The sequence below is a fragment of the Pteropus medius genome, unplaced genomic scaffold, assembly GCF_902729225.1.
Source record: "Pteropus medius unplaced genomic scaffold, Ma_sr-lr_union100, whole genome shotgun sequence".
Classification (NCBI taxonomy): Eukaryota; Metazoa; Chordata; class Mammalia; order Chiroptera; family Pteropodidae; genus Pteropus; species Pteropus medius.
The window spans coordinates 34,548,635-34,561,465 of NW_024340849.1; the positions used below are offsets into that span (position 1 = coordinate 34,548,635).

General features: G+C 35.7%; 1 protein-coding gene across 3 annotated transcripts in view; it reads left to right on the forward strand.

Annotated features, from left to right (window-relative positions):
- Positions 1 to 12,831, forward strand: part of CDH2 (cadherin 2) — a 196,711-nt gene that overhangs the window by 108,365 nt on the left and 75,515 nt on the right. Inside the window, exon 1 of one of the 3 annotated variants that reach the window (XM_039843974.1) lies at positions 1,476 to 1,530. The exons of the other annotated variants lie outside the window; for them this stretch is intronic. Coding sequence (XP_039699908.1) covers positions 1,491 to 1,530 — 40 coding nt within the window. The 5' untranslated portion in view covers positions 1,476 to 1,490. Of the gene's footprint in view, positions 1 to 1,475; positions 1,531 to 12,831 lie in introns of those variants that run through there. 3 annotated transcript variants of the gene reach the window in all.

Below are 12,831 nucleotides of genomic sequence, written 5' to 3' on the forward strand. Positions count from 1 at the left end.
GTCTCTGTTTGTTACCTTCATTCATTCAAGCATATATTAAGAGCTTGTTATGTGTTGGGCCTGAGCTGAGCACCAGAGACACTAAAGGAATAAAGCGCAGCTTTGCCTTTCAGTTTGGAAAAATATATAGAAAAGTATGTTAAATACAAGTGTGAGTGCTAGAAGTGATAGAAGTATTTAAGCATTATGGTTGGAGCACACTTGGGGGAAGGCTGTATCTGCCAGGGTTTCATAAGGGAAGCGACCGTTGAAAGATGCATAGTCACTCGCCAGGGTGCTGAATTGAGGGCATTCCACTCAGATGCACCACCAAGAACAAGGCAGAGGAAGTCTGCCACAATCTGGTGTGCTGTAGAAACTGTAAGCAAGTGGCTATGATTGGAATGGAGTTCACTATCAAGGCACGATGAGAGAATTGACTTTAGGCCATGGCCACATTGTCAAGGATGTGTGTCACAGACTAAAGAGTACATTTTTATTCTCTAATCAATGGGGAACTATTCATAGATTTACACTTGATCACTTTGAGTTTTAGAAAGACTTATTCATTAGCTGTTGGAAGGGTAAATTTGGTGAGCGTAACAAAGGCAGAGAATAGTCATTAAGAAGCTATTACTGGAGGCCTGGTGAACAATATAGACAATCTGAGGGCCAGGAAGAAACGAGAGGATGGATCCCACAGATTTTAAGGGGTAAAGTCTGCAGGGCATAAAGACCCATTGGACAGTGAAGGAAGATAAGATAATAGTTGTGGCTGGGTGACTGGTGGATGGTGATACCATTCTTCAAGGCATAAGGGATGTAGGACCACCCAGGTTGGAAGGAACGTGGGTGTTAATTTTCCTTTAGAACAGATAGAATTTGAATTTGAGGTCTTTCCAGGTGGAAAGGTCCTATAGGCACTTAAATCCATGGCTCTGAATCTGAAGACAATGTTTCGGGTTAGAGATAAAAATTTAAGTCATAGTGAAATAAAAATGTCTCTAATTTATTGAAAACAGTCTATGTGCTAGGGCCTGTGCTAGGTGATTTTATATATATGGTCTTTTTAAATCTTTAAGTCTAGGAACAAGATATTATTATTTTCACTTTATTAAAGACAAACGAAGGCTTCGTGAGGTAAGAAAACATGTACAAGTTTCTGCATCTCATAATTGGCAGCTCTAGCATTTGAAGCCAAACATATCATTAAAATAATGTTCACTGCCATTTCCATTACCATTTTCAGTAGTGATTTAGGAAGAATGGGAGGCAAGGTATGGAAGTGGTGACAGGCTATGCGTGTACCTAGATCTACATTTGAAAGCCTACAGAAGTTTCATAAAGTGAATATTGGGATATTGGTCGATGTGATTTTATCATTTGGCAGCAGGAAATGTTGAAAATTTTTAGCAGGATGATTTGAAAAAAGATGACTTCAAATGAAGCATACAAAATGGACCAGTGGGAGGAGATGTGATATTATGTTCTTTTGGTTGCAAGTAACAGAAATGAACTTAAGCAAAAAGGATAGCATTGGAAGAATACCAGGTAAGTCTTGAAGAGACAAAGAAGTTAACAGTCAAGAAGTGGAACGGTTTTTGGAATTTCTCTTCCAATGTACAGCCAAAAGTTAACACACTATCAGCAGGTCTCAGTGTTTTTATATATCTGTTCAAAATTCCAAGAGCCTGAGAAGGAAATGAGCCGCCCAGCCAGGGGTGAGTTCTTCAACGCTGATCCTTTCAGTTGAGATCATTCACTCGCAAACACAGCTTCTCCAGCTCCTCCTGGTCTCTATCCAACTTTTGTCCTTAGAGAAATAATTCCTTTTAACTTTACTTTATTTGTAACTTGAAATGAAAATGATATTTTTCAAATATGCTAATTATAAGAATAGTGCGGGTGGGATCTTTATTTCACGAGGAAAAGCCGTAAAGTTTGAAGTGAAATGAGATGTAATGAAAACTCGGTGCCACTAGAGAAGTTGTTCAGATGCCCTTAAAAATCACAAATCTCTATCAGCTCCTTCAAACCAAACCTGTTTTTATTGTGTCAGGCCTAGTCTCCTGCTAGAAGTTACTAATTCTAGCTACTCTGTTTTATTATTGTTCTTCTGTAATGGAAAATGATAAAATCCCTTCATTTCATAGACTTCAAACAGAAAGGTTAAAATTTTACTTTTAAAGCCTTAATTTTCTGTAATAACTTATTTAGTCAATACAAATTTTATTTTTATAAATATTTTTTAAAATGTCAGTTTTTCTTAAACATTATGTATTTGTTTTGCTCACTGCTATATCCCCGAGGCTTTTAACAGTGTCTTGCACATCGTAAGATCTCAATAAATAACTGTTGAATGAATGAATGAAAAATAGAACAAAATTTATCAAAGTTTAAGATTTGTAAATGTTTTGGAAGTGTAATGTCAGACCATCAATGTAGCTGCCCCAACTATATTACTGTTCTGTAAAGAATGCATGTAAGTATCAAACACATCACCTTAGTTGTCATCTGAGGCTGGCTGGTTAATCATGGAATTACAGAAAAAGACCCTCTAACCTAGAATATTCCTTAAGGTTAATAATAAAACATTATTCCATTAATTCTAGTGCTATATTATTAGGTATTATAAAAGCAGAAAAGCTTATCTATGAATAAAGAAGAAAAAAATCAGGAACAGGTATAAAAGTGACATGGAGGCAGGTCATGCTTTTGTAATATTTCTTAACTCTGTTAAGAATGATTCATATATAAGAAGGAAGGGAAAGAGTCTACGTAGACTGATCTCTAGGCTAATTCTATTCCTAATCTCTTGGAGCCTACTAACAGTGTTGCTTGCACTGCTGTGGCATTTTTTCCTGTTGTCATGGACACTTATCCATTGAAAACACACAGACACCTGCTGACTGTCCATTTTTTTGACTTTGCCTGGTTAGTCTGGGGTCCGATTCAGGCTCTGATTAAAGTAGGAAGTACACAGTAGAAATCTTTTCTTATTTCGTATAAAACTTGATATATATTCCAGTGAGAAATCAAATGAATTCTAATTTTCTTTTAGAAAAGTCAGAAATATTTATGAATCCCCAGTGCCTATGGATACCTTATTTTAAGTAGAATGGAGAGATTTTTTTGCTTCAGAAAACCACTTTTATAAACATGCCAATTAAAAGAGTTTCAAGAATGTACCAAATGATAAAGATTTCATTATTTTATAAATGTATACTCCAGTGCAATTCCTAAAGGAAAGATATTTTTATTCATAAGGATATTAATTTGTGACTCATGATTTTACTCTCAACTTATGTTCACTATGGACTTCGGTCCTGTAACTTCTGCCTGAAAGGCTTTGGGATTACACAGCCATGTTCAAATGCTAGTTCCACCACTGTGTGACCTTGAACCTCGTACTTTACTCCTCTGCGACTTTTTTTTTCAATCTCTAAAATAACACCTGCCTATTAGAGTTAGTTGTTCTTGGGATTAAACGAGGCAGTGTATGTTGTGTATCTGGCATAATCACTGTATCAGTGGATCAAAGAAAGATCTTTTAGTATGAGAACAGTGAACTAGAATCCTTGGCATTCGTTCCTCTTTCATTATATTTGAGTCTCTGGAGGGCCAGGACGGGAGTTACCCATCTTAGTATTCTGTGTTTAATATTGTCCCCTGAGTAGAGCAATATTTACTGTCGTGAGAGTGTGCAGAATTCTCTGCTGGACTCTGTCATTTCATCTTCTACTTTATACTGTTTTCTCTGCTTTTTTGCATTTGATATTTTTCAAGTAGTTGCCGGTTTTGCTACCTATGGATAATTTTGTTCCTGACACTTCTGTTAATAGGAGGTAGAAGCTAAGAGTTTTTGTGTTGAATGAAAATTGTAGGAACATAGTTTTTATCAGGGTGCTGACCGAAGAAAATTAATGTGATCTGTTCATCACAGAATTTTTAGCTACTTGAAAGTGAGTTAATTATTTTCCTGATGTGGCAGACTCTCCCCCACTGGCATACAGTTTTTGGAGTATTGCCATATCAGAAATCATAATTTGCCTTCTGCTTATGCAAAGTCAGTTTTGTAACTGGTAAAATGCCATGTAGCTATAAGATAGTGGTCCTTTTGTTACCTTGATCAGACAGTAAAGCTGAGATAGTTTCCTTTGCTAAAGAACAGTGTCTTTGCTATAAAACAAAGCAGTTGGAAAGGACAACAGCATGCCACACATTTGCTTGGATACTTAACTCTCAGTCAGGCCTTGTGCACAAATGCCCAGTCAATTTCCAATAAGCATCATTGGCTCCAACTAAGAAAAGTTATTCATCCTTCAGTAGCATCATTTAAAGATATTTTCATAATAAAAACTATTTTCAACTTTTATTTGTGTGTATTTTGTCAAAAAGGGATTCGCTTCTGTTTTTGGCATTGTCCGTCAGCTGTCGCCAGTATTAAGGCAGATGTTATCATCAGAATGTAGTTTAGAAGACATTGACTCATTGTTGGTTGTCTGATACTCTCCTTTTCTTGAACCTTAAGTGTTGACTGACCCTTAACTTTGCTTTCTTTGTGTTTACAGTCTTACTATAAAATACCAAGATCTGTTTCATAGTCACACAGGACTAAATTCTGTGGAAATGCTTATTTCTACAACTAGTAGAGTTGGAGGAAAATTATCCTTACAAATTAGTGGTAAGAAAAACTTGACCAAAAAAAAAAAAAAAAAAAAAACCCACGTGATACAGACTGTAAAATCCTGACTTGGCACTGGTAGAGCAGAAAATAGGTAATTATAACAAGCCATAAACTAAATGTGAACTAGAAACCTATCATTATTTTTTGTAGTTCATTTGTTCCCTAATAATAGCAGTTTGTTCTCTTTGACAGTTGTGAGACCTAGGGCAGGTTGCTTAATCTCCCTGAGCCATGATTAATTCATTTTATAAAATGGAAATATGAGTTGCTGCTTACTCAGGCTGGTGTGAGTTGTAAGGATCAAATATGATCATGTCTGTGAAATTGCTGCAATATCAACAACAGTCTCCTAAATCCAAAGGCAGATTGGAAGGAGCACTGGAAGAATGCAGCCGAGCAAAGGGTGCCAGTATACCAGTGTGCTCTGACCTCAAATGCCTGACTTCCTGTGCATCACATGTCCCCGCCTTCCCTATGCCTCAGAATCCCCAGATGTCAGAAATGTGGATTCATGCAAGAAGCCACGTAATATAGGCTATGGGCTTAGCAGAGACAATTCTCAATGGCCATGGTAAGGAGAGAAATGAAGGGACTCTTCATGACATTAGACCCATGGCATAAATCTGGTAGAACATTAATAGGGGGCCAAAAGTCTGAAGGATGACCCATAGAGGCCACTGCCCTTTGAATAATCCTAAAGCTGGGATGTGCATTGCTTAGTTATCATCAATACTTTCTAAGATTCATAAGCTCACAAGAAATTGCCGAGTCTGCATAGGAGTTACAAAAGCTGAAATGCATTTTACATTCAGTAGGTACTCATATGTTATCTTGCAGTAATTTGCACCGGTGTTTGAACTTAAGGAACTTAGTTTTGTAAAATTTACATTTGAAAAAGGTACTAGCAAATTAGAATGTGGTGCAGAGGACAAAAAGCAAATTAGTAAAGGTCCATGAGTAAAGAAACTAATAAATTTAATAAGGAGGAAAATAAGACAAGGGCTGACAGTATATTTTTCATCTTTTTGGACAGACACTTGCATACGAGATGGCTATCAGATATTGGCTGTCAGTAAGACAGCTAAATAAGATAATCTCGACAGGAAAATTTAAGATTAGACGTGACTTTCTTCCTGAAAGATTTCCCCTCATTCCTATGACTTCAATTAGGCAAACGATTTTTATCTGTCTCTAAAATCAGACCAGGAGCTCCGCCAGGTGTGGCTTGTGTGGTAATTAATGAATCCTCTACACCTAGCCCAATGTCAGGTAGTCAGAAGTTTCACAATTCATATATATTTTTTTAAAGCTAAATTAAATCAGCAGTTCTCAAAAAGCAATGTGTGCTAAAACTATTTTCTCCTTCAAATTTAAGCCATTTCCATTCATCTTTCCACCAATTAGACTCAGAGTATTGGAATCCTTTTTGACTCCCCGTTTTCCTTTCGTAGCCATTCCTCATCCTCACATCTGATTAGTTGCCAGTTTCTCTGGATTCTTTCTTCACCATCTTTTTGGATATATATTCTTTTGGGATTCCTGTTGCCATCTCTCTGGCTCTAATCCTTAGTTCAGGCTCAAACACTAACCTCTTCAGTGCTTTGCCAGTCTTTGGGCTTTCATTCATACTTCAGCCTGGACGTTTAAGTTGGGTCACTTGTCCTAAAACCTTACTTTCATTTCTCCTGCCCAGAAACCTTCAGCATCTCATGTGTTTGCAAGTCCTCTGCAGTGTGCCCACACTAAACTTATAGATGTATCTTCCACTATATCTCCATAAAAACTTTTTTATTATAAAATTCCATTTATATGAAAATCCAGAATAGATAAAGCTATAAAATCAGAAAGTAGATTAGTGTTTGCCTGGGCTTGAGGAGCGGGTGGGTGGGTAATAGAGGAGTGACTGCAAAGGGGTAATATATGTTCTAAAATTAGATTGTGGTAATGGTTGCAAAATAAACTATATTTTGAGCAATGGCTGGCATTTGCCTTTTTTTTGGGTCATGTCATTTGCCTCTTTTCTTCTGTTCTGTGTTATTCCTGTTGCTTCTGGAACTCTCTTATTTTCACATCCCAAAATCCTTCAAGGTTCAACATGTCCCAGAGTATTTCCATAGACTTTTCACTGGTTTTCATAACGTTCTTATGCTATACTAAACTTTTTGGCATATAGCGTGTACTGGAAAATTATTGTTCAAAGGAGGATGTTCAAGAACAAGACAACATCTGACAAGCCATTGTTAAAAGTAGTTCTGCCTTCATGTAGGAAGCTAGTCTGGAACCTCATAAAGTCTCTTCATGCATTTAACATCTATCAGAATCTGGGGAAAAAGCACTCTTTAAAAATCTGGGATCTACTCATTAGCAAAATATTTTCAGGACATGTTGTGCACTTAGCATCTTTCATTTTACATTCTTTAATTATGAAATTTTGTATTTTAACAAGTATTCTCAGACTTTTGACATTTAATCTCAGATTCATACCCAGTTTAGGGTATAAAATCAACCATTCCTTACCAATCTTAATGATCTTCTAAGCACTTTGAGCGCCGCTGGGTACACAAAGCACGTTTATTATTGACTCTTCATGTAAGTTGCTCCTTTAGAGAAAGCTAGGAGAGCTACAGATGTTTTACCTTAACAGATTGCTAAATAATAGGTGATGGATGTATACTACCTGAAAAAAAACAAGATAGAGCTTGCATTTTAAGATAACCGAAAGAGAGATATTTGTCCAAAAAGAAATGCTTTTTTACCCCCTAAGAGTTTAATCTCATGTCGTATTTTGTTTTTCTAACAAACAAAAGGACCGACAGAGCTCAGGAAGGTTTTGTGTTGCTCCGAGGTTGGGGGCAAGAATTTGAAAGGGATCAGTGAATCAGATGTAATATGGGCTCAGTTTGAGCCACCCAATCTCTATTTTGCTGACGGTCAGTATTCCAGTTTTAAAAAGCTGCATAGGCATTTCCGTCAGCTCAAAAGAACTTTATCCCTGTTTTCATTCTGACATACCTATTATGACTTTGTTCACGATGCAGAAGGAATTATGGGAAATGGAAACTCGATGGCATGTTTTTATTAAAGAGCTATGTGTATATCTTCACTGAGAAATTAAAGAACCAAGCAGAATCATATATTTTCCTTTCAGGTAACAAAAATTGCCTATTCATTCCCTTCAACAGTGATTTAGTGAAATTGGAAAACGAAGCATAAAATAAAAAGGCTTATGTACAAAGCATGTTTTTGTATTTTAAACACAATTCAGTGATTCTATGAATTTCTATTATTCTAAAAACAAACTAAAGCATCATAAAATTGTGCAAAGATGTTCTGTGGGGCAGGGGTGATAGTTTAAGAAAGGAATATTTAAAAACTGTTTCTCCTTTTCTTTCTTTGGGGTGTAGCTCTAAAGAATTGCACATTTGTATTTCAAAATGAAGTGCACATTTTCAAATCCAGCTGACGAAACTTTGCAAAAAGTTATACTTGCCACTTTCTGTATATAGTAGACATTTTTTCCTACAAATTGCAAGAAAATTAACATTTTCCAAAGCAAATATTTTTTGTGGCAAACTATACATTTTGTAGTACTCTTTAATTATAATCCTCAGTGCCAACTTCAGTCATTTAATTTCTTGGCCTAATTTTCCTAATCCTCACTATGTAGCTCTTCTATTTAATTCACATAATTTTTAGGTGAGACTGTGATACCCTTGATGGTAGAAAACACAATTCACTTTGTTTCTAGAACATCTCACAGTGCCTGTCTTGTAGTAAGCCACATACATTTAAGTATGAAAAGGGTAAGAAGGTAAAACACTATGCAGCTACAAAAAGGAACTTTATAAAGTGAAAAACATTATTAATGTCTCTAAGTTTTTGTTCAGATGTCTATCTTTTCATAAGTCTAATTTATTTTAAGTGAGATTAACTTGCATTTAGTTGCCTAAATGTGTTAAAGATTAGAAAATATTATATACTTCTCTCTTTTTTAGGGTCTACTTTGAACTTAGTAGATTTTCCTAAAGGAAAAGTCAAATTTAAAAGTCCTTGACTATGAGTCATCTTTAATTAAGAGGTCTATGTTAACATAAAGTAACTCTGCAAGTCTGAAAAATGAAGGTTAACCTCATTAATTTTGTAAAAACTTGCCAAACATCAAGGGATTTGAAACCGCCTAGAAAAACAATAAGATATTCAACAAAGTTGCTTGTTGTAAAGTTTAAACTGTAATCCATGAAAGAATTATCAAAAAGTAGTTTGTGCATATAAAATAGCTTATTTTAAAAAATGACTTTGAACCTTAGGAAAAGAATGCTACACGTTAAAATACAAAACTTGCAATAAAATGCTTATGTATGGCTATTATAAGAACAGAATAGAGAATGTATGTTTTACAAAAAATACTGAGTTTATTTTATTAGAATATTTTAGAAGAAAATGTATCATGTAAAATTCAATGGAGCACCTTTTCTGTCATTTCTTAAACCGAAGTAGAATCATATTGGGTTTCTTTTTGCCATATATCTTCCAAGGAATTTCGTAGGTCTTCAGTCTATCTTTGCTAAAGAGCATTTATCTCATCAAAATAGTAAATCAAGAGGAATCATGGGTTGTATCCTTAGTTTTCTTGAATGCCTATTTTAATTTTCCGGTTAACAGCTGTTTTGTATTCCTTACTAAACAGTTTTATAGAACTGTTCTAAAGAAGTTTGAGTTTTACTTTTTCTTGTTGACATTATTTTCAAAGGGGATGAAGCACGAATTTGTAACTTAAAGTACTGTTAGTGTCATTCGATCTTCAAGGATTTATACTCATTGTGAGACCTTAGTGATGAAATGACTGAAATCTGTTTCATGGGAAGAAGGTGGCTGGTCTATTCTAGGAAGAGTTGTGTTTCAGACAGAATGACTGAGCTTCTTTTGCTTTTGTGATAACTTACAAATTTTAGCAAACGAAAAGCACCTAGATTATACATTATAATTTATTAGTGCCAATGCAATTTGTTAATCTATTGAAAAGAAGTGATTTTTAGCACTGTAGCTACTGCTGCCCTTTCATCTATAGTTACATGGAATGTGAAGTTTGGATTTTAACTTGGTTTTGGGATTTAGTGCTTTTTAAAAACCAGAGAAAAATACATTGGAAACAATTTTATTCCCTTAAGAGTTCTCCTTTGCTTTGCCCCAGAGAAGCCATTGTATTTTACTTAAAACCTGTTAAACAGCAAGAAAAACAAAAACAAAGCAAAAATATGAGAATAAAGGTTTCAGTGGTGATAGTCACTCAGGGACCTGTTATGATATTGAATTTTAGACTATGGGTATGCATATATTTTTAGTGCTGTAAAAGATATTAGCAGTTATTGAGTGAGACTTCCTCATACCGCAATTGATGAAATGAAGATCCAGAGCCATTTGGAGAATCATTTCACATGCTGGAACCACAACTATAGTCCGCTTCTCTTTTTATTTTATTTTTTATACCAAACAAGGAAAAAAAAAAGATAAAAATCTTATTATCAATGCAATTTTTCCTGTTCAAAGAAAAGGACATTCTGTCAGACTAGTTAATATTATGGTTCAGTTGCATATAAAATGGTAGCATTTTATTGAAGATTACTTATAAAATACATGAGATTAGAGTTGGCCTTCATACAAGCAGGGTTTTTTTTTTTAGCATCTTTTAGCTTTATTAATAATTCATCTCGTTAGATGGTGAGGTTACTTCTGTACTATACTCCAAATTAAAGTGCATATTAGTGCCCCTGACGGTTGGACTGTAATTTATACAAGGCGTGCTTGTTATGTAATGAATCTGATTTTTGTATGTGATTTGTGGAATCAATCCCATTTCTTTGTAATCACATCTTGCATATTACATTGTGTATTTTTGAATAATTCCTGTGTTTAAAAAGTGCCACTAATGGTCTTTCTCATATTAATAGATCTAACCCATGGGCTCAAGAAAGAGGGACATGTTAAGCCTTTTTATAAAAACTACAATGACATTTACATTTTAACACTTAATCTTACTCTCAGACATGCATGTTACACACACTGCCCCTAAATTCTGTGAACCAATTCCTGTGCATCAGTGATTTGATCTTTAGGTTGTGCCTCTGTTGACATTTCTTCCTTCAGCCTAATGGATTTCAGTCTACCTGGAGACTGCTTTTCTCAATAAGAGGCCATAAAAATATCTCCCCCACCAAGGTAATATGTCCTAAAGACACCTAGCCAAACAATTTTTCCCTAGAAAAAAATCCTTCACAAATACTCATCTTTAACAAAGGCAGTGAGCGGGGAACAATTGTGCTGATCCAGGCACTGTTCTTTATATAAACACCAGTGCCTCTGCGAAGCCATCACCACTGCCAGGCTTCTGTGCCCCATTATTGCTGAAGCCATTGACTCTCACCTCTCCCCACGCAGCATATTAGAATCCTGCTCATCCTTCTTTGCTCAGATCAAAAGCCAGCTGCCATTTCCATTACATTTGCAGTGATTCCTTTCCTCCATTCAAACACAATTCTCAAGAGCATATTAGTTTTGCTCATCTCATTATGTTTTGTTTTACTTTACTGTTAGTTATTGAAGGCCTTTTCTCTTAAATTTTAACTCCTAGAGATAAGGGAGCTTGACATATCCATCTCTATATGCACCTTGAATTGTAGACTAGGAATTATTTGGTTTTCATTGAGTACAGGAATTATTTGGTTTTCATTGAGTGCAGGTTTGGCGAGAAATGGAAATTTCCCTTGGTCCTGAAATGTAGTGGGTTCTCCTTAAGATGACCCCAAGAACTTCAGGCATCAGTGCCACCACTCTCAGTGTGACCAGGTAGTTTATACTCTGTGGTCTTTAGTTTCCCTACGTGTAAAGATTCAAACAAGTACATGTAAATATTTGGATCATTGCAGGTGATATCCAAATGAGAAATTATATCACAAATATTCTGAACTCTGAACTCCTGACTTGGAGACAGCAGTCATGAGAGGAATAGTTGACTACTTAAACTCTGTTCCGAGTATAGTGCTAAACGCTAAACTTTTATATATCGATAGGTAGATGGATTCATATAATACATAGAAAACAGATTAACATGATATTATTAACTTGTGCTGTTGGATCTGAGAAAGTGGGTATAATATCACTTTTATCCTTTGTTTCCTTACATTAAGAGTCGTCCTATACACATTGTCATCGCAGCAGGATTATAACTGGTGGTAGAGATGCTGAACCTACAAGTTTATGTTAATTCTTACCAGTCTTCAATTTGGGGAGACTTAGTGCGTATGTGAATGAACACTGGCTCAACACTATACTGTTGTTGGCCTTGTCTATTACTACTGAAGATCTGGTTAGAATTTGTTCCTTCCTCCCGCAAGTTTTCAAATTCCAGTGTTGTTTAAGAGGCTGTGTGGTGCAGTAGAGCACAGACTGTGGTTACTCAGTGGTATCCTATCCATGGCTGCAAATTATGATCATTAGATCAATTACTAGATTGCAAAAACTAAAACACTTTTGTTTGCTGCCTCTCTATTTGCTTAGCTCTTAAGAAGACTCATAATAGGCTAAACCCCTCCCCTACGCATTCTATGATTCATATCACTCATCTCTAGTCAAACTAATAAGTAAAAAAGAAGATCTCACATTCATTTTATTCATTATCTGGTTTGACTGGAAAAAGTCAACTCCAATCATTCATTGAATACCAGTAACATGTAAAGAAAAGAAAGGAAGAAAGTTGGGAAATGTGAGGAAAGGTAATCTTAACTGTAAAGCCTATATGAGACCTAAATGAACCTAACAATCTTTTTATCTGGACAATTGATTGAATCGCCTGTCAGTTTTCCAAAGTTTCTTGCTTCCTCTTCTTTTATTTTTTCCTCTCTTCTGTCCTGCACTGTGTATTATTTTAAATATACAGAAGTGACCTGTGGCAGAAATCAATTTGGCTTATTGGAGGAATCATAAAGTAGCCTATGTGATTGCAGTGGCCCAGTGGGCAAAGAGAAGAAGGGAGGAGGACATTGCAGGGACGTTGCTTTTGTTAAGGATTTTGTTCTCCCTGTGATAGGAAGCCTTTGAGCAGGATCTGACTTATGTTTTAAAAGGCCACTCTAGGTGTCATGAAGAGTGGAAGTGATATGCCAGTTAGA